Source organism: Pituophis catenifer, unplaced genomic scaffold, assembly GCF_029215685.1.
Source record: "Pituophis catenifer annectens isolate HBS135680 unplaced genomic scaffold, rPitCat1.0.hap2 SCAF_2, whole genome shotgun sequence".
In the NCBI taxonomy this organism is placed as follows: Eukaryota; Metazoa; Chordata; class Lepidosauria; order Squamata; family Colubridae; genus Pituophis; species Pituophis catenifer.
In genome coordinates this window covers 251,291,895-251,316,426 of record NW_027256882.1, presented here as the reverse complement: position 1 = coordinate 251,316,426, position 24,532 = coordinate 251,291,895, and the positions used below count along the sequence as shown (strand labels likewise).

The 24,532-nt window shown below is 35.8% G+C and overlaps 1 protein-coding gene across 1 annotated transcript in view; it reads right to left on the bottom strand.

The window, feature by feature from the left end:
• Positions 1–20,773: 20,773 nt before the first annotated feature.
• The window catches only part of ST8SIA4 (ST8 alpha-N-acetyl-neuraminide alpha-2,8-sialyltransferase 4), a 91,194-nt gene continuing 87,435 nt past the window's right edge, over positions 20,774–24,532 (bottom strand). Inside the window, exon 5 of the mRNA XM_070938761.1 lies at positions 20,774–21,588. Coding sequence (XP_070794862.1) covers positions 21,306–21,588 — 283 coding nt within the window. The 3' untranslated portion in view covers positions 20,774–21,305. The remainder of the gene's footprint in view (positions 21,589–24,532) is intronic.

The following is a 24,532-nucleotide window of genomic DNA, read 5'->3' as shown; positions in this document are numbered from 1 at the left end:
CTTGGGTAATAGGAAGAACCTCACAATATCTTTCCCTTCATTTTCAACATTTTGAATCAGTCCAAAGAAGGAGCAGATGTCTGGAGAAATCAGTTCAAGTACTAATATCTGTTCATGCTCTTTTCTCCTTTCCTTTTTCTCAGAACTGTTTAAATATAAACTGAAAGTGTATATTCCATTGATTTCCCTCTGTATGTGTATTTTTTTCCACATTAAAGGCATTTAACCTCAAGACGTAGAGATCCCAGAAGGAAAACTCATTGGACAAAAATGTAATTAATGAATATAGAAATCATTCTAAACACATGGAAAGGATTTTAAGACCGTGGTTGATTCTACAAGGCAACAAATTCTATTTCTTTGCACAACAAATTAAAAAAAATCAGTTGATTTAAATAATATGTAGGAGTCAAAATGGGAAGGTGTTGAAAAAGAAAATCTTGTGACAATTTCTCTTAATAGCATTTGAGCAGTGAGTCAAAACAGTCAAGATTGCTATTAGGCAAGCAAAGCCCACTCCCTTTTTGCATGCAACGCACATTAAAAAGACAGGGCTTTGTTTGCCTGATTATAGCTGCCATTTTGATGTTTTCCCCATTCCCATGGATGCCTCTGCATTTGACAGTGATATTCCAATTGAAGTAAACCAAGTTTTTTTCATCAAAGAGACCATTTCTAAGACCAACAATAGAACATGTATTGCAAATCTTTTTATAGATAAGGATAGCTAAGTGAAGATGCATTAGGTTCATGGAAAAAAGGCAGAGGAATTGTTATTTGCTGAAGAATAATGTAATTTTGAGCTTATATGTAATGGTTCATTTCAGTCAGGATACCGTAGTGACATTTATGGATTATATTAGCAGCATTATTCAATGGCAGCATCCCTAGGGAATGCCAAAATCTGCAATATGGAAGAGTTTTTAACCATATACTGTATAACTAGTTGGATTACTGCAATGTGATTTCAGTGGGGCTGTCCTTAAAGTCTCCCTGGAAGCTTCAACTGGTCAAGAATGTGAGCTGAACTGATTTCCGGTTTCTTTCTGGTGCAATTCAAGGTAATGGTCAACACTTTTACAGCTTTATATAGCACAGAGCCAAGTTATTTGCAGGAGCAGTGATGGGTTGCTCCCAGTTCGCACCGGTTTGCAAGAACTGGTAGTAAAAATTTGTAGTAGTTCACAGAACCGGTAATAACATTGGCTGGCCACGCCCCCGAACTGGTCCCCGGCCTGGTCGCTGCTCACCCTGCTTACCCTGCCCACCTCATCGGAGGCTTTTTTTTTCTTTTTAAAAGCATTTTTTCTACAACCTCTTTGGCCAAAGAGTTGTAGAGAAAAAAATGTCTTTAAAAGCCTCTGGTGATCCCAGCTGAGTTGCCTGATCGTCAGAGGCTTCTAAAAGCATTTTTTTCCTGCAACCTCTTAAAGTTGTAGAAAAAATGCTTTTAAAAGTAAAAAAAAAAAAAAAAAGTTGGCCACGCCCACCCAGTCACATTACCCCACCACCAAGCCACCCCCACAAAATAAGCCATGCCCACAGAACTGGTAGTAAAAAATTTTAGAACCCACCCCTGTGCAGGACCAGCTTTTCTTAAGAACATCTATCCATCCTACCAAATGAGGCTTGGTAGGGTGGATATGCTGCTAGGTCCTTTCCCTAAATATTGCCATCTGATGGGAGCAAGGAAGTATTCCTATTCCATGGCAGCTCCTGCCCTATGGAACACACTCTATGTCCTGAAGTTCATCAGATCTTTACTCTCCTAGCCTTCCATAAAGCTTTGAAGACCTGGCTTGTGCCACAAGTGCTGGGATAAGATTAGGTGGATGTATATCAGAAGTTTGATTTGGTGCCAGGTTTTTATGGCTTTTAATTATTTTAATGTTTTTAGTTTTATAGTAATAGGAGCATGATGCCTCACAAGGTTAGGATGCTGGGCTGACAAGCAGCAGGCTCATGTTCAAGATCTGGTTGCTGTCACGGGACAAGGTGAGCTCCCTACCCACACACTTCAGGTCCTGCAGATCCAGCAGTTTGAAAGTGGGTGACTGCGAGTAGATAGATGGGTACCACTTTGGTGGGCAATTTAACAGGTACATGAAAGGATCCTCCTATTGGGTTTCCCCTTAGCAACAGTTATGTCACCGTTCAATCTTTTCAACCTGTAAGTGCTTTGGTGCTCCTGACACGACTCTGGTAGTAGTTTTATAGTTTTAATATGGCTTTTATGCTGTGTTTCTTTTTGATGAGCCCAGAGTTGATTATGAGAGGCTCTATAAATTTTTTAAATAAAATAAAATAAAAATATATTCATACATACACACATGCCTACATAAATACATATATACAATGACCTACAGTATATACTACCCACTCCCAGGATTCAGTGTCATTTAAAAACAAGCAAAATATAATCACACACACACAAAAAAAATCTAAACTAACATGCCATGAGTAAGACATTGCCTACTCATATAATCTTTCTAAATTCATCTGCTCAGTTTTTAAATGAATTATATGTGGGCCCATTTATGCATCAATTTAAATGTGGAAATAAATTACTATGTTATTTTAAAATGTATTGAAGTGAGGTGAGGTGAGGCGAGGTTCATTTGGACACCTTTCATGGGTAAAATCACCTCTCTAGCTATATAAATCAAGCATATGAAAATAGTGCTGAACAATTAATACCTTAGCTACCAATTTTATATCAGGAAGTTCATAAAAATCAATGTGCTTCTCAAGAAGTAGAGACTAAAAGTTTATAAATAATATTAATAAAATGCAAGACATAATAATTGGCCTTATCCATCAATGAAATCATATTGAAGCTTAGCAAAATAACAGTCAGTTATGACTTTCTGAATGGGTCATCATTTAAAATATAAGGCAGTGGGTCTTAATAAATGGTAGAACCCAGAAAACACAATAGAAGCAATTTCAGTATTATTATATAAAATAAGATTTTAATATGTAATTTTATACTTTTTTTCTTTTTTTTTAAAGCTTTTCTATTATTCAAAAGTAATGTGGCCTGTTATTTTGCAGAAAGAAAAATCCATCCAACATTGAATGTTCACTACCAAAACTGATTGGTATTTATCATAAATGGATAAAAAATCAAAAGCAATTATAGGTAAATTAAGAGGGTTTTTTTTCATTACATTTTCAAATACCTTCATTTTGACAGTTAAGTAAATCTGGGAGTATTTTCAATGAGCTACCTGTAATAATTATAAAATCATCTGTCAAGTGCCTACACTGTACAGGAAATCATTAAGACATAAAGAAATTAATATTTCAGTGATTAAATAACATTTAATCAATACCATCATTTTTTAAAATCCAGATTGTACAGAAAACCAAGACCGGTGAATTACCTTGGAGTTATGACATTGATGTCTACATACCTTTAAAAGCATTTTTAATTACCGGTTCCAGAGAACCAGTGTAAAAAATGCTAAAAAAGTAAAAAAAAAAAAAAAGTTCCAACAATCGCGCATCGCTCAGCTGATCGTCGGAACTTTTTTTTACATTTTTTTCTACTGGTTCGGTGAACCAGTAACCTTTTTTACTACCAGTTCAGGCTAATCGGACCGAACCAGTAAAATTTCACCCCTGGGTCAAAGTGGCCATCTGTACCAACATTGAACAGCCCTCTCTCAACAGAGGGGAGGAATATGATACCACCTATTTCCTGCCTACAACACAGTCCTTTCAGCAGTACCAAAAAGGTTTCCCATCCATTTGCATTCTGAGTCAGATGACACTGAGAATACAGATCCCCCCCCACTCCAAGTTGCCTCAATGACTCTCAGAGAGCTAATGACCAGCCTTCAGAGTGCTAACAACTAGATGACTGCTAAGAATGTAAATCCTTCCATTCCCCACCTTTCAGCCAAAACTGAAGAAGATTCTTGGATGAAAACAGAAGTTTTCAAAGAAAAAAAAAGTTGCCTTTTGAAAAGCATTTTGGGGACATCCATGACCTGGATGATTGAGAATCTCCACAGATATTTCCTACAGTTAATTGGAGATATAACCATCATCACATACAGTATCTAGAAACAGCCATTCAGTAATGAATATCATAGTTCAATGATAGAACACATACTGTACTTTCTATGTATAAATGCCATTTATACACAGAATAATTTTTCACACAGAAGGACCAGGTAACAGATGAGAAGATAAACATCTGCAAGAACTATTTTAAAATTGTTACCAGCTAGAATAGAGAGCTTCAAGCAAAAGATGGCAGCCAGCTAAAATTAAGGAAATGTGACAAATGCTAAGTGACATTCCAAAGTTAATATTACACGTGTTATATGTTCTTTAATGTTCTGCATGTGAAATTTAGTATTTGATAATGTTATGGCTATGAAATTGAAACACAAATTGTAAACCTGCAGTTTAGAAGCATTGCAATTACAGATCAAATCCCAAACAAACCCATGAATCCCAATTCTATTATTACCCATCTCTCAATGAATCATTCTGGAAGCTACACAGAAATTAGTTAACACCATCCTATCTTTCTATTCAGCAACTTGATTTCACTGCAACTAAAATTGAATTTATTTAAAGTCAAACTCCCAATTTTGAATTTCAAGGCCCCTAGGAGAACATTTCATTGAATTCAATCAAATTCTTTCAGCTGTAAATTGGACTCATTAGATCCACATAATTGAGTTGGAAAACTCTCCAGCTCATGATTAGTGAATCACCAAAAAACCTATATGGATTTGTCTTCACAATGTTGAGTCAAATCAACTTCCAAGAAATCATATTAACAGTATCTCAGCATCCAGAAGCTTTTATAGTGGATCTTGTCTAATTAAAGCAAGAAAGTCTATGAAAGATCTGTTATTGTAACAAGCCTGATAGCTCTGTGTAAATCTTGTCTGAGCAGGGTATACTGCCCTTGGATGAACATTCTGTAATCAATAGGCTGTAGTAGTTCTTAAAATCTTAATGTACACATTTATCAAGAAAATAGTTCTATAATTAGAACAGGGTAGAATAGTTGTCTATCTTAGAAGTAACTCAAATGTTTGCCTCATTAAAAATCAAATGCAGTCATTGATTCAACAAAGCTTCACTAGGGGCTTCTGATAAATAAAATTCCATACACCTTTTACACTGATCTACTTGAAAATTTTCACATCTTCCCTGATTTCACAGATTTAACTGTAATGTCAATTCCTTGAAGCAAAAAAGATACAGTATAGCCAAATTAGCAATTTAGTCCTATGATAAAAGGAGGGAGGGAGGGAGGGAAGGAAGGAAGGAAGGAAGGAAGGAAGGAAGGCCCTCTCATACTTTGTGATATCTGATAAATATAATGCAGAATATTTTTTAAAGGTTGATTAATAAAACTGGAATCTGTGTATAGTATCCATTTGTATTCCTAATAGAGAGCACAATATTAGACTGCTTAATTTATTTAATCTAGAATCCAATACAGTTCTGGGTTTCTCTCTCTTTTCTCAGTGTTGTTGACTTGTGCAATGTAATAAAAATTCTATTTTGGAAGCATAAAGCTAATTAAGTTCATGTTTGCCTCAGAAACAGAAGAAAGGACTTCAGATCTTTGCATTCTGCTTTGGAAGGCTTTGTTTGCAAATCTATTTTCACTGGGTAATCCATCTGAAGCTTTGTGAAACTAAATAGAAAGGAAGGCAGAGCAGCAAAATGCTGTGGACATAGTATACTTAGACATCAGCAAGGCATTAGACAAAGTAGATCACAACCTACTTCTTGATAAACTCAAAAAATATGGGCCTCACCACCAGATGGATTTGTAACTGAGAAACCATACTCAACAAGTAGTCCTTAATGATCTACATCTACATGGAGAGAAGTAAGCAGTGGGGTACCATAAAGTTCCATCTTAGGCCCAGGACTCTTCAATGTCTTCATAAAGTTGAGAGAATAGAAGGAATAGATGAGAGAATAGAAGGAGAACTCATCAAATTTGCAGATGACATTAAGCTGGCAGGAATAGCCAACACCCCAGAAGACAAGCTCAGGATCCAAAAAGATCTTGACAGACTTGAACAATGGGGCCTATCCATCAACATGAAACTTAATGTGGAGAAAATCAAGGTTTTACATTTAGGCAGGAAAAGCCAAAGGTACAAGTACAGATTAGGTGAAATGTTGCTCAAAAACAATAACAGTAATTGTGTAAGGGACCTTACCACCCTAGTGGGCAATCACTTAAACACGAGCCAGCTGTGTGCAACAGCAGTCAAAAAAGCTAATGCAATCCTTGGTTGCATAAACAGAGGCATAGAATCAAGATCACGTGAAATATTAGTACCACTTTATAAATCCTTAGTAAGACCACACCTAGAATATTGCATTCAGTTTTGGTCAACACATTACAAAAAGATGTTGAGACTTTGGAAAAAGTCCAAAGAAGAACAACTAAGATGTTTAAAGGCCTAGAGACAAAAATATATGAAGAACAGTTGCAGGAATTGGGAATGGCCAGTCCAGAGAAAAGGAGGACTAGAAGTGATATGATAGAAGTATTCCAGTATTTGAGGGACTGCCACAAAGAAGAGGGGATCAGCTTATTTTTCAAAGCACCAGAAGGCAAGGCAAGAAAAAAATGGATGGAAACTACTCAAGAAGAGAAGCAACTTGGAATTAAGGACAAACTTCCTAACAGTGAAAACAATTAACCAGTGGAATAGCTTGCCTTCAGAAGTTGTAGATGCTTCAACACTGGAGGTTTTTAAGAAAAGACTGAACAGCTACCTTTCTGAAATGATATAGGGTCTCCTGCTTGAGCAGGAGGTTAGACTAGAAGGCCCCCAACATCCTTTCCAGTTCTATTATGATTAATTAATCACTGACTCAAACCTTCACATAGCGCTAGATGTTACCAAGCAATGGGGTTCTCACCATCTCTCTATTTTCCCTCACAACTACCATGTGAGAAATTATCTAAGATTGTCAATGTCTGCATGCATCTAAATGACATCAGATTTCCTCCTTCCCTCCCTCTCTCTCTCCCTCTCTCTCCTTAAAAAGAATTAGGTCAATGCAGAAGTTTCAAGCTTTAAAATTGAATTTCATATTGTTAAGCTGTAGTGTATTTCCCCAAAGAGCATTTCTGCTGTTAAAAAGGCCTTTGAACAAAAAAGCTAACATCTTCCGATTTCTGTTACTTGAGCACTCTGTTGTGTGAACTTGCTGAAATGAGCTCATCCATTTGTCCAAACTTCATAACTTTGGCATACTAGTCTACAAACAGCTGAAAAGCCATCTCCCCTGAAGTGAGTGGCATTTTAGGATCATTCCCTACCAGGCTAAAATTGCAATCAGAAGTCTTATTGTTACTTCAGCTGGCGCACACATATGTCTCCCCAAGTAGCTTGTGTCTTTTTCACAGTCCCCTATGAGGCACCTTGCAGCAGACAGTGCAATTATAGGCAAAGAGCAAGAAATGCAATCATATGTTCAAACTGATGATTAAAAAGTGGATATTGTTTCCTTACAAAAGCATCAGCTGCACAGCTTCAGACAGGATATGGCTGCTTGCCTTTGAAAAGGACTGATTCAGTTAAACACAGACATCTTTCTGGAATGCTAATTAAGGAAAGAAGCAGAACAGATTTATTGCTGATGTAATCTTACGGCCAATGATATAGATATATATGAACTATGGAACAATAACATGGAACAGCATTAGAATCAAAGCATTGTCATCTAAATACTGCTTTGCAGTGAGAATTCTATTAATACATTTTGATTTGGCAGGCCCATATTGTTCAAATGGTGAGACACAGGCATAATATAATGGTAATATAAGGGGAACAGCATTTTTTCATCTGCTGGTGAGCTTAGTGTTTGACCTAAAGCCTCTGGATCACACAAAACCCACAAAGCAGAAGCTCTCTGACTGTTGTCACCAATTTGTACATCAGCATTTTTCAAACTTGGCAACTTTAAGATGTGTGGACTTCAGTTCTGGTCCACACATCTTAACATTGCCAAGTATGGAAAACATTGTTATAGACCATAATGTAATGGAACGAGAATGTTATTTAATGCATGGCTGGAGAATAATCCTAAATGCTAATTTAAAGTTGAATGTAAAGGAAATCAAAAATTAATTTTAAAAAACCTTGAATGCTTGATTTCCAGCTCAGCCTACAAAAGTCCTATATTGGCATGATGGCTTTTCTGCAAGCTTTGCTCAGTTTTCTCGATATTGTCTGTCTGCAGGCCAATTCTGGGGAAATTCCTATATTCTGGAAGTTCTTTCTATACCCCTCAGCACCAGTACTTTCCTCTGCTTATGGCATTGCCTACAAAAGGGTTGCTTCACCCTGAAAGGAGGTATGACTTAAGGATGTTTGCAATACGGAGATGTTGCAGACTAGTTAAAAGCAGGTATAAGTGTGATGGTCAAGTACAAGAGTGCTTAAACGATCAACTTAATATAGAGGAAGTACCTCTATTATACTTGTAGTGGCATATTGCCAAGGCCTTCAAAAACACACATAATTTTTATTTGTTAAGGAAGACTGTCGAGTTCATTTGGACTGAAGGATGTATTTGAAATGAAAATGGTGTTGAAATTTAGTTCTTTATTTTGCAACACTCTTGGCTTCCTGTTTTGTAACTTTCTGGAAGGCAAAACCTCTGAGAACTGTTTTGTTTGTGGTAGGATATAAATATAAAGCAACACATGACTTTTTCCCCCAAAAAATAAAAATTCAGATGGAACTCGCTGTTTTGCTCACTTTGAGGTCCCAGAATTAAGCAATGGTCCTGTTGGGTGGGAATTTCTCTCCCAACTGATATGAAAGGGACTATACTGGAGAAAGCTGCCATACATTGCTTACCCATTAGTATTCTAGTTCAAACTCTGCTGACCTACTTAGCCCACTGGTATTTATACTTTTCTTCCGTGGTGAGGTGTTTTCAGTCTCTGTAGGGCAGCCCATTGAGACATTGAGAGAAAACCCAAATCTTTGATGAGTATACCAATGCTGCAACTACCAGTTCACTTTAGTAATGTTTCTCTCTATCTCTCTCTTGATGGCTTTTACCTTAAGAAACAGTGAGAAGAACATCAGTGGGGTCCCAACGTCACTTTTGATATACTGGAGATCAAGCCTTCAGGTATCATTTGTAACCAGATAGATGAGTAGGCATCAGCACTTTGGGTGAGCATCATAAGCTTTTGCAATCATATCTCAGAGAAGATACCTAGGAGATGGGATATGTGTCTTATTGTTTAAGCCTAACCCTGAGCGCACATGGGCTGCCTTGCTTGAGGTAACTTCTACCCTCTTCTCAGAATATGCAAACTAGGTCCATGTGCATTTTTGAAGAAGAATCGTTTTGGCCTATCATATCTATTGTATCTATAAACATATTCTGGCCTCAGCCATGCTTTATTCTGTACAGAATAGGCCATGTGTGGGCTGTTAAAAATAAATGTAAAATTGAGAGGAAGAGCAAAATATTTTCTCTTTTACAAAATATTATTTTCTAGAAGCATGGAAAAAGCATGATTTTGGAAAGAAAGGAATGTAACATATAATTTGTGTTCCATTTTGAACCTAGGCCAAAGGAGGCCTTGGCTGTAGTAATAGCTTGAGTTTTGTGTACTGAATTTTTTTAGAAGAATGTAGCAGAATCTTGGACTGTTTTCTTTCTCTTGGGCAAACTATTTGAGCTGTATTTTCAAGTAGAAGTGATTGAAATGCCCTGCTGGGGAATATATGTTCAGATTCTTGTCAGGAACAAGGAATAATACACCAAGCTGGCAACTCCTGTGAAGCAATGACAGTAACTACAAGAAAGAATCTGCTTGCTGGAATGGAAGCAAAAAAAGTCTCCCCATTTCAGTATCTCCATTATTTTTAGATGACTCTAGCTAACTATCTGAATTCCAATATGCAATCGTCAGAGTAGAATTATATACTTTGGTGCTACTGATTATATTTCATGTTCATCTAACATTCATTTATTTGATATGATTAATTTCCTTTGGCTCTTTATCTCTTCAGTTGTCCTGTTTCTTTTGGTGACTATATCTTCTCTTCATATTCCATTGATACCTGCTCATTTCAGTCATTCATCTTCTCCCTTTTTCCTTCTCAAATACCCCCTTTCTCTTCCTACGATCATCTTTCTTTTGCTCTCATCTCATTGGTGCTGATTAACTTCAAATCTATATTTCTTCTTCCTCTGATTTGTGTTTTCAGGCCCAATCTTCTTTTTTCTGCCAACTCTTATTTTTCTGCTAGCTATCCTGCCACTAATGCAGTTTGTAAAGGTAAGGGTAACTCAATTAATAATATTATCTCCCAAAAAGGAAATTGGTTGAAGTTGCTGTCCCAACATCTGTTGCTCCTCTCACAAGTAACTGTGCATTTACCATTTATTTTTATAGGGCTCAGAAAGGTACTTAGAAAAATGAGGATGGTTGATGCTTACATTAGTAGTTAGCAAGTTTTTCATTCTCCCATTTTATTTAAAAGAAACATACATACAATAAAAGTAGTAGTCTAGAGACCACTAAGGTATCTATAGACATATTAATGCCATGGGTGTTGTATTGTCTGACTCAGCCAGCAGATTGGGTAAGTTATTTTTTCCTCTGCAGACGGAAATGAATTGAACTAAACTGAATATGGCAGTTTAGCCTCTTGGACACTGCATAATAGTCAGGTCAAAAAGCTAATACGAAAAGGTATCAGAGATATGTGTGAATGGAGCAAAAAAACATTTGTTATTAGCAGTGCATTAGCGACTACATTTGTGAGCCAAGAGCCTTCAAGAGAGGAGAGAAACACAGTGCTAAAAGAATTAATGTTAAAATAATTGTAATTTTATACCTGAACAGAGAGAAACAGTCCCTACATTAGATATAGTTATCTCATTCTTAGAAAATGATGGATCGCTCTGTAATTATTCTCTCCACACTAGCCAGCTTCAAAAGTGATAATTTATTTGAAAAGCATTAGGCACAGGGAAAAAAATATCTGATTGAATCATTTATTTTAGAAGAAAAGGTGACATTAATTTTCTAATTTAGCAAAATTAAGACTTAGCTAAGGCAGCCCATCTTTTTACAGTGTTCACTCATTTGTCAGCCTAATGGATAGTTAAATATTCTTGTCTCTGTTGCTCCATAAAGTTACGGTGTAACTGTAAGCAAAGAATGTTTAAAGATTTTTTTTAAAAAGGACTTTGCTCAGAATGTTGCTCTTAATTCTTGACAATAATTGCAGATATTGCAGAAACAATCAATGTTGTTCAAGAATGATTTTTTTTTTTTTTGCTTTAGACAGACTACACTCCATTTTTTAAAAGAAATCTTGTGATATATGATCAAGTCTGGATTCACAACTCTTCTTCCATACATAATAACGTAGTTTTGGGGGTTTTAATACTGCTATCATAACACAGGAATCATTTTATTAGTGGTTTTGTGAATGCTTAGAGATTTTTGTGATTCTCATAGAATAAAACTCATTTTCAAATGGCCAAGATTCCCCTCAACAACTCATGTGCATTTGTCTGAACAGTTTTTCCAGAATTCTTTTACCAGGCAGTTCTTGGCACTTCCACGGGTTTTCAGGTTCCACAAGTCTTAAGTTGGGCTCAAGGGATCAGTTAGAAGGTTGCTATACTAGTCTCCCTGCTGCATAGTAACATCCTTGCCTGAACTTCTTGATGCCATTTATGGGCTGGCAGTGGAGTTCCTTAGACTAATAGTTTTGGAGGACTTTAATCTCCCTTTCCTGTGAATGGAGCCTGAGGTGAATAAGGATTTCATGGCTTCCATGACACTCCTGGGCCTATCCCACATCATTCAAGAGACCTCGGGGTTGTCACTGCAGGCCTGCCATATGGTATCTCTGATGCTTTGAATAAGGGGGCAACTGAACCTTTGGTTCAGGTCACATCCATATCACGCTTCTTTTGGGGGTCCCGGCACTCACCATGGTTTACAGACACTGAGGGAGATGAAGTAGGAAAAGAGATGTCTATAGCGTTGCTGCCACTCAGCAAACAAACAACTCAACCAAACACAGGTTAGAGCCACTATTAAGACCTACCTTGTGGAGGTAAGGATGACAAAGTGCCAGTACTTTTCTGCCCTTACTGCATCTGTAGACTAAGTCCTTTTCAGGTGACATGAGCCTATTTATTATTGTCTACCACCCAGAGTCTCCCTTTGTGGGAGATGGGCAGATATACAAATCTGATAAAATAAATATACATACATACATACATACATACTAAAATTAGACACTCTGCCCTTTAGACAGCAAATGTGAAGAATTTTAACAGAAATATATGAGAAAATGCAAAAAAGTGCACATAGAAGTAAGATTGGACAAGGTCCCTATATCCTGGCAACTGTATTGTGCAATGCCCTAGACTGTTTTGTCCCCAGTGTTATTTGGTATGAATTTGCTGGGCTATTTTTATCAGTTGGGGTTTGAGCTGATGTTACCGAGTTTGATCTATCACAATTGAACCAAAAGTGATTGTTCTTATTCTAAATCAATGTCTGAATGCAGTGAAATGTTGAAGACCAGGAAATTGAGACTGAATCCTGATAAAAACAAACAAAAAACTTGCAGGCATGTAGACCTTGAATACGGGCATTTAGTTTGCTTTTCTAAACTAGATTGCATTCCTTCAGAGAATTTGTTCAATTGGTGGTGTTCCTAAGGTTTTCACCAAGGGCTCACATGGCTGCAGTGTGCCAAATTATTGTTAACTTTGGTTGTATAACAACTGTAACCGTTCCTTGACAGACATAGCCAGCCAATGTTAATGCACTGCAGCGGTGGGATTCAGCCGGTTCTGTCCGGTTTGGGCAAGTAGGCCCTGCCCACCCACACATATTGCCGTCCTATTTAGCCACATTTTGGAGGCCGCATGCGCGAGCAAAGAACATGCGCCGAAGGCTTGAGTATGCGTGGAAGGTGGTGCGTGCACTCACATTTGCGAACCGGTAGGGAAGGTAAGTGAATCCCACCTCTAATGCACTGTCAAGCTCATGTTTAGACTACTATAATGAATCCCATGTGGGGTACTCCTGTGCTTGTTGTGAAAGTACAGCAGGAACAAAATACAGAAGTGAGGTGGAGTGGACAAACTCGCCTTCACTGTTATAACCAGTCTTCACCTTAGTTCTTCATCCAGGGCTTCCTTGCACACGTTTCTTTCTTTCTCTTTCTTTCTTTCTTTCTTTCTTTCTTTCTTTCTTTCTTTCTTTTTTATTTATTTATTATTTATTTATTTATTTATTTATTTATTATTTATTTAATTTCTATACCGCCCTTCTCCCGAAGGACTCAGGGTGGTGTACAGCCTAATTAAAAACACAAAGACAGACAATATTTAAAAATAATTAAAATTATTAAATAGTAGGCCCAATTTATAAAACCCTGAATTTAAAAACCCAATTTAAAACCAATTAAAATCTTTATATTGATAGCCCAGCCTGGCGGAACAACATGGTTTTGAGGGCACAGCGAAATACACGGAGATCAGAGATTTTGCGAATTTCTGGAGGGAGTTCATTCCAAAGGGCAGGGGCTCCCACAGAGAAGGCCTTTTCTCTGCACCTTTTTAACAATCTACTTTGGTCACCCTCACTCTCCACTCTTCTACCACTTCGTATTCCTCCTGTAGCTACAAGTTGTCTTACATGCATGCTGAGCATTGCACTGCAATATTTAGCATATATTTACTGAACAACCACTGTGTTTTGAAAAACACAGTATCTGCAAAATTGGAATAAAGTGTTCTAAACAAATGTTCAAAGGAGAGGCTAAATTACTTGTCAATGAATTCTCACATGTATTAAAATGTTAGTTTAATGCATTCAGTGCCTATAAAAATGAAACCTAGCAAAGGCTTTTAATCACACTGACATTTACATATGAATAAATGAACGGCATCCTATAAAATGTATCAAGACTGGATCTTGATATTGGAGATGTGCAAAATATTTCATGTATTCTGAATTAGAGAATGTTGAGTATGAATTTCACAGGATCAATTGTCTTAAAACTCTACCAAGTATTATATTTACAACATTTTTCGCTATTTCACACACAAAAAATCTACTAATGCCATCAAAGTGCCCAATTGAGCAAACAAAAGGACTGGAAAAGGAAAGAAATTGACTTTATTTTACAAGTACAAGTAACAAAGAATTGAACAGCAACTCCTATACACAAAATAATATTAAACTGCATTAAACAAGATGATCCTGACAGAATACATCTCAACAGTGCACACAAATGAGACCTGCAAGTTTAATAGCAGTAGTACTGTTTAGGAAGGCATTTTCTGCAAATATCCTTCCTCTAATATATACAGTTAAAACAATTGTGCTTTTGCCGATTTAGGACAACAGTGCTCTTTTTCATAGGATGAAATAATGACAGAGAAGAAAAAAAGGATAAAATTGCACAGTTCCAGTGTGGCATGGACCCTTTCATTCCCATTAGAGAAACAGAGGTGCCTGTTTCCCCTGTAACTTTATGGATGGCATTTGGAGCCTTGAGACTCAGTTATAATTAAAAAAATTTGGGTGATTTGTATTTTAAACTCCATTGGCTGACTTCCTTTGCACAAAACCAAAGAGGGAGTAGATGGAATTGTTCCTGTGAGAGGTTGAAAGGTATAATGAATGCTGTGTAAATCTATGAAAAGGTAATTTCCTTCAATAAAGATTCTAGTGAATCTCCTTTCCTTCAAAGTGCCAGAGTAGTTTATTTGGCAAAAATGGCAGTTCTTCCATTAAAGCAAAAGGGCTGATCAAGTCCATTAGAGCAAGTTTATTGCAATATTTTAGATGGGGATAGATATACTCACTCCCTGAGGCACTTCACATCAAGATAAGAGTGATATGCCTCAGGGAGGACAATAAACTTACGTACTGAATGCAAAAAAAAAAAAATTGTCCCTCAAACCCTGCTAGGTTTTTATTTTTCTTAATAGAGGACCATTCACTGGACTACAACCTAATCCTTGGTTTCCAACATAGTTACACAACTTTTATATTTGGTAAATTCAATGGTAATTTCAACTGGCAACAAAGTCACAGACCCAGCTTAAGAGTTGCTAACAAGAATTTGAGTGTCTATGTGTCATATCTACGAATTGAAAACTATCTGTAAAATACGATCATTTCAGTTTAAACTGCACACCTCACAAATACCTTTGGCTAGGTTACTGATTAAGACATGCTTAGAAAAAAATGAATGTGTTAATTAATTATAGTTAGGAATGAAGGAGAAATGTGTTTGACTAGAATTATATAAGCTTCTCAGTGAATACCCTTAAAGGTTAAACATAAAATTGAATATATCTGTGTTGTACCTGGTGCTTTTAGAATTTTTCAGGATAATATGCAATTGAATATCACATACAAAATAAAATTATTCAGAAACCCATATAGTACCATATGGAGAAATTATCTGCAAAAAAAGAGAGCATTTAATATACAAGGAATATATGATATGGAAAAGCATGAATTTTGGACAATATTTTATTCATTAAAAAATTCAGAAACTGATGCAAACATGCTTTGAATTTAACTTAACCAACACTGAAATATTTTCAAGTTTCTATACATTGCTATTTAAAATCAACAAATATAAAATTTTATCAAATTACTCATTTTTATTACCTTATTTTATTTCTTGCACCAGTTTCTGAATTTTCTAAAGTATGAAAATTGCTACACATTTCCTTGCAAAATTTTCTACTATATTTAGCCACAGCTTTTGTAATATATGCATTTTTGCAAATAATTCATGTATTTTCTTCTCAGTTGTACCAATATGGTGAACTTTTCCAATATAGGCATTATATAGTGTCTTATATTCCTAGCGTGTATTTTCATAACATTTTTTTCTAAGCGGCTTCATAAAAATGTATGGAAACTGTAATACACATGAATTTTAATCAGCCTGTAAGTTTGGAAAATGTTTAAATTGACCAAATTTGCAATAAATTGTGAATCAAGCTTATCCTGCCTTCTATTGCTTTTAATGCATCAATTTCAAGTAAGCATGACTTAATCTAGATTCAACTAATTGTTTTTAATTTTGTAAAACTTTTTTCTGGATATATCAGACAGACCACAAACTAAAGGAAACATTGAAAAGATCTTACCTTTTAGTTAACAGAATATAAGAGGGAGAATATTCCAAGGGAAAAAAAACAAGAACAGAAAAACCAAACTGGATCTTGATGAAATAGTTTTTATGTGGAATGGAGGAACTTTTCACATTAACATCATTTGCATAATAGTAATCATTATGCAAATAATATAAATTTTCATCATTTACATATGGTCTATGAGAAATCTCTAACTTAATGGATATTTCTTAATAACTCCCAATTCCTATTAGTCCACTTAAATGAGATTTCATTGTACATTTATCATCACTAATCTCAGAAACTATAGAATTCCTAACAGAACCCCAATTTATAAACACTGATTTATGATTTACATTCATAGAAAAAACATTCTTGAATGAACACAAATTCCCTTTCTGATTTCATAATTTAAGGTTTCTCCATAGATTTTGCATCAAGTGATCTAATTTTGCACCTGGATATCTGTTGGACATAGTGCTGGGCAATAATAATGGGAAAAATATTAGTCTATTCATCCAAAATCCTGGCAGTTAAAACATGGTATGGAAAAGAGCAAAAATGAAGAGAAACTTGAAATTATTCTTCACAAGGATCTGAAAAGATGTTACCTATTATGTCAATGCATTATTAGTATGTATGGCCAAAATTTTCTTGTATGTTTTCTGATTACCTTTTCTTCTCCTGGAGCTCTAGTCAAATTTTCTCAATTAAAAATTATTGAAATTTCAGGAGATTGTCCCATTAACAATATCATTACCCCATGAGCTTGACAGTCTTTTTTTAATTTTTTTATAACAATGGTTTTTAAGTCTTTAATTTTAGAGTCCTGTCTAAAATTTGATGTCTTTGATGTCACCATATTTTATTGTGCCTGCAGGCATGCATCTCCAATTCTAGATTTTAAGTGGTGGTTCTTCTCAAAAGTTATAATTGACAATGTAGGTCTGCATAAAGGAAAAACTTGCTGTAGGAGTTGCATTTAAACAAATAATAGAAATTTCAAAGCAATCTTCATTTCAATTCATATAAAAAGCAAAACCCAGGACAAAAACATCAGACAGATTTTCCTCAAGAGCTGCAGAATCTGACAATCAAGAAGAGGCAAGGCAGTTCTAGGAGTTGAATTTATCATATATAAAATAAGAGAGGAAGATGAGCAAGTTGACACCGTCTATAAAGAAGAGATGTCAATTTATTTGTAAATAATTTCAAACATAATAGAGGAAATGCATATAAGGCTCTGAAGGTATTGTGGTCTTAAGAAACTTTCTGATAGTTTTAATCACTTTTCATTATTTTTAACTTAGCAGGTTTATTCTGTTTTGTTCTTTTATAGTCCAAATCTAGCCATGTTTATGTATTTACTGTCTTCAATGACGCTTATTTTACACATAGGATTTTAATATCTTATAATGAAGAACAGTTGATTTTTTAAAATTGCGTAATGTAGCAATATATATTAATCTTTTTTTAATTCTAACTTTCTTCTTTTTTGATTTGGAAAAATTAAATTTCCCTGAGATGAAAAACATAAAATGGGTTTTAATCAGTATTTTTAGCCCTTTCTTTATAATATATTAAGCATATAGGACATATTGAAATAGCTTGTAAGAATAGTACAAACCAGTGATAAGTGAGTGTTAATATTCAAGATAAAGTAAGTTGATTATAAAGGCACTAGTCTTAACATCCGTAAGATGGTTGCCTGTAAATTTTAAAATGTATAGTCTATTCTGTCAAAAATTGCATTTTTTAAAAATGCATGCATCATTCTTAATAAAGTGAGTACTGCAGCCTGCAAAATATACCCTTTTACATTTTTATAAACTAAAAAGAAAAATCCTACAACAATCGATTCTTGTTGTTTAATTATTTTAATGTATTTATTTTCTCACTGTATTGCGAACAAGCGAGCTTATACTGTAAATAACCATAAATACAAATTAAACTTCTTTTGTTAGGAAGATCAATCTTATTTACTGAGTGAACAAGAGTATAATTTGCTAGCTTTAATGCCTCATCAAAATAAAAGTTTGTGCAACGTCACTTCAACAAATTTGTTTTGTTTTTGTTTTTTTTTTAGAACAAGAAAAAGAAAATAGCTACCAGTTAAAATAATACTTCAGGAATCAAATACTTTTTCGAATGAAAAAGCAGCAGCAGCTAAATTTTTAGCATTGGCATGCATACATTTCTCACAAGCCAGCTACTCAAGCTCAGTAACACAAACAACACGTTGTTGTGAATTGTTTACATTTCCCATCCACTTTATCAAGCTCAAATAACTTCATCCTTGCCTTAATCAAAAAGAAGAGAAAGAACAGCAAATTATAGGAGAGGACAAATGTCAGTGAGCTTTCCAAAGACATTATTATGAAAAACAGGATGGTGGATTAGACAGAATATTTGTATGATCCATCAAAGTTTCTCTTATGGTGTTCTGAAAAGACAGTGATGCATTGGCAGTTCATTAGTAAGTGGAAGAGATGAATAGCTGATTTTAATAAGGTAGGTTTTAAGCCAGAAATGAAGTCAAACCATAAAATAGATGGTTCAGCAGCCCTGTGACCATCTTGTATGTATGTATGTATGTATGTATGTATGTATGTATGTATGTATATGTATGCATGTATGTAGGCACAAATAGGTAGGCAGAAAGGAAAAATGTGAGAATAGAACTTAAGACCTGGAAGTGCATGATTTTTCCATTGGTGAGAAAATGACATCCACAGCCCATTCTTCCTTATATGTTCTATTTCATAAGATCCAATTAAAGTGTATTCTGTGTTTGCTTTTCAGCGGTTTTCTCCTTTTGCTCTTATTTAGAAATTGGAGATAAATGAGGAGACAAAGAAATAAGTACTCTGTTCACCCTGTAGCAATTCTGACACCAGTCATTAAATGTGCTTCAAATACTAAGGTTTGCAGCTATTCTGTGTACAACCCTGCTTGACGCTAGCGCTTCTGTTAAATCATTCTTTAGAAAACCTTTCGAAGCAAAGTGCAACAATAGAATTCTTCAAAATTGTAGTAGAAAAGGAAGCTTCTATAAAGCAGAAAGGCAAAGTAACTCAGCAGTGAGGTTTTTCATTTACTATTTATCAGATTATTATTAGGTCAAAAAAACCAGGGATATTGTCCAGCACTATAGTGAATATACTGTAAAGAAACTAGAAATAGTGGGGAAAGTTGCCAGTACAGAATCTGAAATAAATATTAATGTCCTTTTCATTATTTCTATTATCCTATTTTGATGAAAGTTATGGGCACATTCTAATTAAGAAGGAAGAAGACTCCGTTTTGCTGTTTATAAAGTATTCAATATTCAATAAAATATTCAAAAACAGACCCAAGACAAGTTAAGGAATTTGTCATTTGAACAGAATCTAACTACTAAGTTAACGGAAACAGAGATGATTGAAAACAATTTCCTCAGCAGTACAGCAACACAGTGATAGCACTAAATGTACATGTTTTTGTAAATACAAGGTAAATAAATACATCAATTACAAAAATCAGCATAATCTTTGGTACCAAATGTAAGGGCACCTGCTTGTTAATGGTATTCTTTTCATATGCCATACAAGGAAACAATCTTGCTTTAATAACTGCTCAAAATATGAAATGCTTTGAAGATGATTAATTTATGCCATAGGGCCAAACTACATGGATTTCTTCTCCATCTAACTTGTCTATTAGAGGCCATGGCAGAAGCGGTAACAGTCCAAAAAACGTCAATATTGTGGCTGCAGCCACACAATCAAAACCTTACCCTTTGTCATCGTCTCCCCATACTCCTGACCTTAACCATATGATTTATTATCATGAATGTGCTTTAAAAACATGCTTAAAATAGTTGTTTTCAAAATGATAGTTTGAAGTCAAAGCCATACGAAGCCCTGAGCCAGAACATGTTCCCTCTCGGATTTCAGGGTATAAGCCAGCCTCTGTTTGAAAATCTTTCCTTCGGTTGCTGCTGTCTGAGGCAAAAAATAATTGAGAATAGATGCATGAGCCCCGATATGAAACACGCCATCTGGATCAGGATCTTACAACTGCTTTTTCTTTAAAACAGAACAAACCAGGAAGAATGTTTTTTTATTTGAACATGTATTTATCAATCCCTCCAACAGAAGCACATTTTTTATTATTATTAAATTTTTATGCTGCACATCTCACTGATACGGCGACCCTGCGTGGCACATAAAGCAACTGGGAAATTCTAAGCCCTAATACTCAAATTGTACTTTTTAAAAAAAAATACTGCTCAAAACAGTCTCTCTGAGCGGACTTTTCCACCGTCCACTTTGTCTAAAAGGAGGATTTATAATTAAGTATCATTCTTGCCATCACATCTTCCTGTCAGTGGTTAAGGCTACCGTAGAGTACCTTCTGTGACCTGCAAAACCAGGGGAATGGCTCTGCATACCACAGCATCAACAAGCCTTCCCATGGACCCAATTTTGACTTTAATTAAGGTTAAGCTGAACAAGATGATACAATATCGATTTTGACTTTCAGTTTTTTGTTTTTTTTAAATAAGACATTCCTCTAAGACCACTTCTTGAAGTTCACTTAGAATGTTCATATTATTGTCTTTTTAAAATCCCTTACAGAGTTCCAATACCCAAACACTATGATAAATGCATGACAATCTGAAAAACAGGAAAGAAAAAGAGGAAGAGGTTATAATACAAAGTTAGGCATTCCTCCGACCAAGATGTCTTGTTTGATCTTTGAGATATGATCCACTGCTCTCCAAATTCCACCTCGACTTCACTTCGTTTCAATGCCTGGGTATTCCTTTGGACTTTGTGCGGAGGCAAATGAGCAGCGAGCAAATCATTTGCTTTTTTAACAAGAGATGAATGCATTGTTGGATCTTGTAAACACTACTGATTGTATACATTCAAGATTTGTTCTTAGGAAAAGTGGCACTTACTTGAAACATTGCACTCAAGATTTAGCACTTCAACAGGTAAAACAACAGCTGGTAATAGAGACTTGATGCACTTCCTTATGTTCTGATGGCTTGGTACAGTGCACTGGGCTATATCCACTGCTTGGATCCCACTGCTGTTCTATAAAATCTGAATTTCCTGTATTTCTCTTGATACTTGACTAGTGCATTATTGCTGTATACATTTCCCTGTGGTCAGTTTAAGTGCTCCTCTATTATGTAACATGTTCAGTGTTTTAAACTCTAATGGCATCCTATGGGGACTGGCGTTTGAAAAGTATCTGTACTTTAAGTCATCATAATAATGATATTTGACTGGTTTTCCATTTATATCCTTTGGGAAGGGCCAGAATCCATAAAGGTGAATTTCATCACAGAACCTCGTTGCGAGGGTATACATAAGGAGTCCAGTGCTGGGTCGCTTGATGTAAACTTTGTTGGTTAGCCAGTAACTGTAGAAGTTGGGAAACAAACAGAAGTACATTTGATTATTAAGAAGTTTCAGTTCAGTTTCAACAAGAACTTTATCTTAAATTATTTTCCCCTTGAAATATGCTTTTCTAAGCCTTTTATATCACAATAAACATATTAGACTGCACTTTAGTACTATTTCATAGACGCATACTTTGTGATAACGTTGAAATAGAAAACCTGCTGGTTAGTAAAAACTAATCCACACATAAGCCTGGGAGATGGCAACCAAATCACATATGAGAATTCACTAAGGTTTAATTAAGGTCACATCTCAGGGACTGGAGCATTTTCTCCCAACAGCAAGTGTTTGTATATTGAATTAATATTTAACTACAGGATTTCTAAGTATTCTCCAACCCTAATAAAGCATGAGCATCAAATATAGTTACATATTCAAAGAAGAGCAGATATAATATTAAAAATTAAATCCTGCTACTGGCTTAACTTATATGATCAACATGGTTTAATCCCCTGTTCACAAATTGTTCTCTGTACCACTCACTTTATTGCCCATAAAAAGCACTATCAGCACAAAATGCTTCCCATTACCAACAAAAAAAGTTTGAAACAGCAGCTCTGAGAAAGTCACATTGTTCAAAATTAATGGAATCATTGCTACTCAGAGTAGGCAAGACAGCTATAATATCCAGCTTTATCACTGGTCTTAATTTAATCTAAGAAACATCTCTTAAATTCCACTGCCAAGAGTATGCTAAGTAGTTAAATGCAAGCGGCATGTCTTTCAACTTCATCTATGCACCTCCATGGTCTTGCAGTTCAACAAATCATTGCTATATCTTGTGTTTTCACTGATACACACACACACACACACACACACACACACAAGTCCTAATTTTTCCGACCTCTGAAGCAGAGTCAATTTTGATTCTTATCAGGATCGAACTCCAGGCTGTGGGCAGTGTTTGCCTGCAATATTGGACTTTAAGCACTGCACCATCAGGTCTCTCTGTTTTTAATGTGGTACTGTTGTGATGATTCTTTTATTAACCATATCCTGCAGATGGCCCTGGCTGGAAGTAAACCAGATTCATACAGGATTCATAGTAACCAGAACTTTGGAGCTGGTTTCTTGTTTTGGCCCTGAACTCTTGCAACTAGAGTTCAGTCACCAGAACTGACTTAAGAGTGTTGAAATGAGACCATCAATGTCTTCCTGGAACAACCACCATCCCAATGCAGAGGTTCCCCCACCCCCACCCCAAGGAACCGTACTTAACTGCTGCCTAATTGTATTCCTATCTTGCATCAGTTCACAATGTGACACAAAATAAAAGCAGCCATGAGGATCCCAAACTGGACCAGAACTGAAGCACTGATGATAAGGAATTTAACCCTGACCCTACTGTTTTTACATACACACTTGCTCTTGTCTCTCTTGCAATCTACAATTTTGGAAAATATGTACAGCCATCACACATATTTCCTCATTTAGGTAAACAGCAGCTGGTAAAAGAATCTATATCAGTAATATGGTCAGAAAAGAGAAAGATCTATCCCTGGTTTTGGTTTTCCCCATTCCCCAGTTGCTGCAGTTGCGGTCTTTGTGACTATTTTAAAAGAAACCTAAAGATACAGAGATAGTGGGTTAGGTCTGGCTATTAAGGCACTAGACTAGAAGCAGAGAAACCTGAGTTCTAGTCTTGCTTTAGACATCCAAACCAACTGGGGTACTGCAAGCTAGTCAGTCTCTCTCTTTTTCTCTCCCTTCCCCTCCCCTTGGAAGAAGGCAGTAAGTAGTAAGTCTACTTTCAAAAATGTTGCCAAGAAAAACTACAGAGACTTATCTTTGGAGTCAGGCTGACTGAAAGCTATGGAAAACATGAGCACAGACCTCATCCCCCTTTTTATATTTGAGTCTGTCAGCTGCTGATTTTACAGTCTGAATGTAGATGGAGTAATCCATAACTCAGAAAAATGTTTTTGCTGATGCAAGGAGGCTTAAGCGTACAGAAATATATTTTGTAGGAAACCTCAAGTTGAATTAGTTAGTTTCTCAATTGCACACTCTCCTTTCCCTATTTTCCGTTAACACTTTATTCTCAATATAGCAACAATAAAAATGTATTAATTGTGAGTTAGATCCTTTAAAAAGCAACTGTTGAAGCAACAGTGACAGACGGGGATGGGTGGGAATTAGAAGACTATGTAAAGCATTTGCTAATTTTAAACTTATTTTGTTCTTTGCTAAGTGAGATAAAGTATCCTGTCTTGCAACAAACCTTTTAAGAGATATTATAGGATGACTTTTTTCCTGGTACAGTTAGAATAAATCCAAAATAACTGCATACTGCAGTTATTTGACACTTAGCAAAAAGTGTCTTAGAAAATGCACAGCAACACATACATGTATAAATTCAAGCCTGCTAATGCTCCACAAGAGAGCTGGAAACGTGTTGCTGCTGTTAGAAGCACAATATGAAATGTATAAAACTCTACATAAATAAGTGTTGTGTATCACATTTAATTCTTTTTCCAAAGATCAGTCATAAGTGCTTTCAAAAGCCAAAAATGGTTGTGTAGCTTGGGCAGAAGTCCTTCTGACTGCCATGTGTGTTTGTACGATAGAGATGCTATGATCTTTCTTTGGCTTGAAAAGGGCAGAAAACTCTTCTGTTCAAGCAAGAATTATGTTGCAAATGACAATTTGCCAATATTGGCCCCACACCAAGCTGAAAATGCACAGAACCCCCAAGCAGTAATGGAAGGTCATATTTCACACCAAAATGCAAAAAGGTCAGCCATATGTGGATTTGGGTTTCTAACTAGGCCTCAAATTCCCATGAGAAAGTATCTTTGGAAAAGGTCACTGTGGCTCTGCAGAATTTGGATTCTTTGCTGTAGCAATTGCAGTATGAAAGTCTCAGCTTGCCAGGACACAACAGAAGTCATTTTTATGGCTCA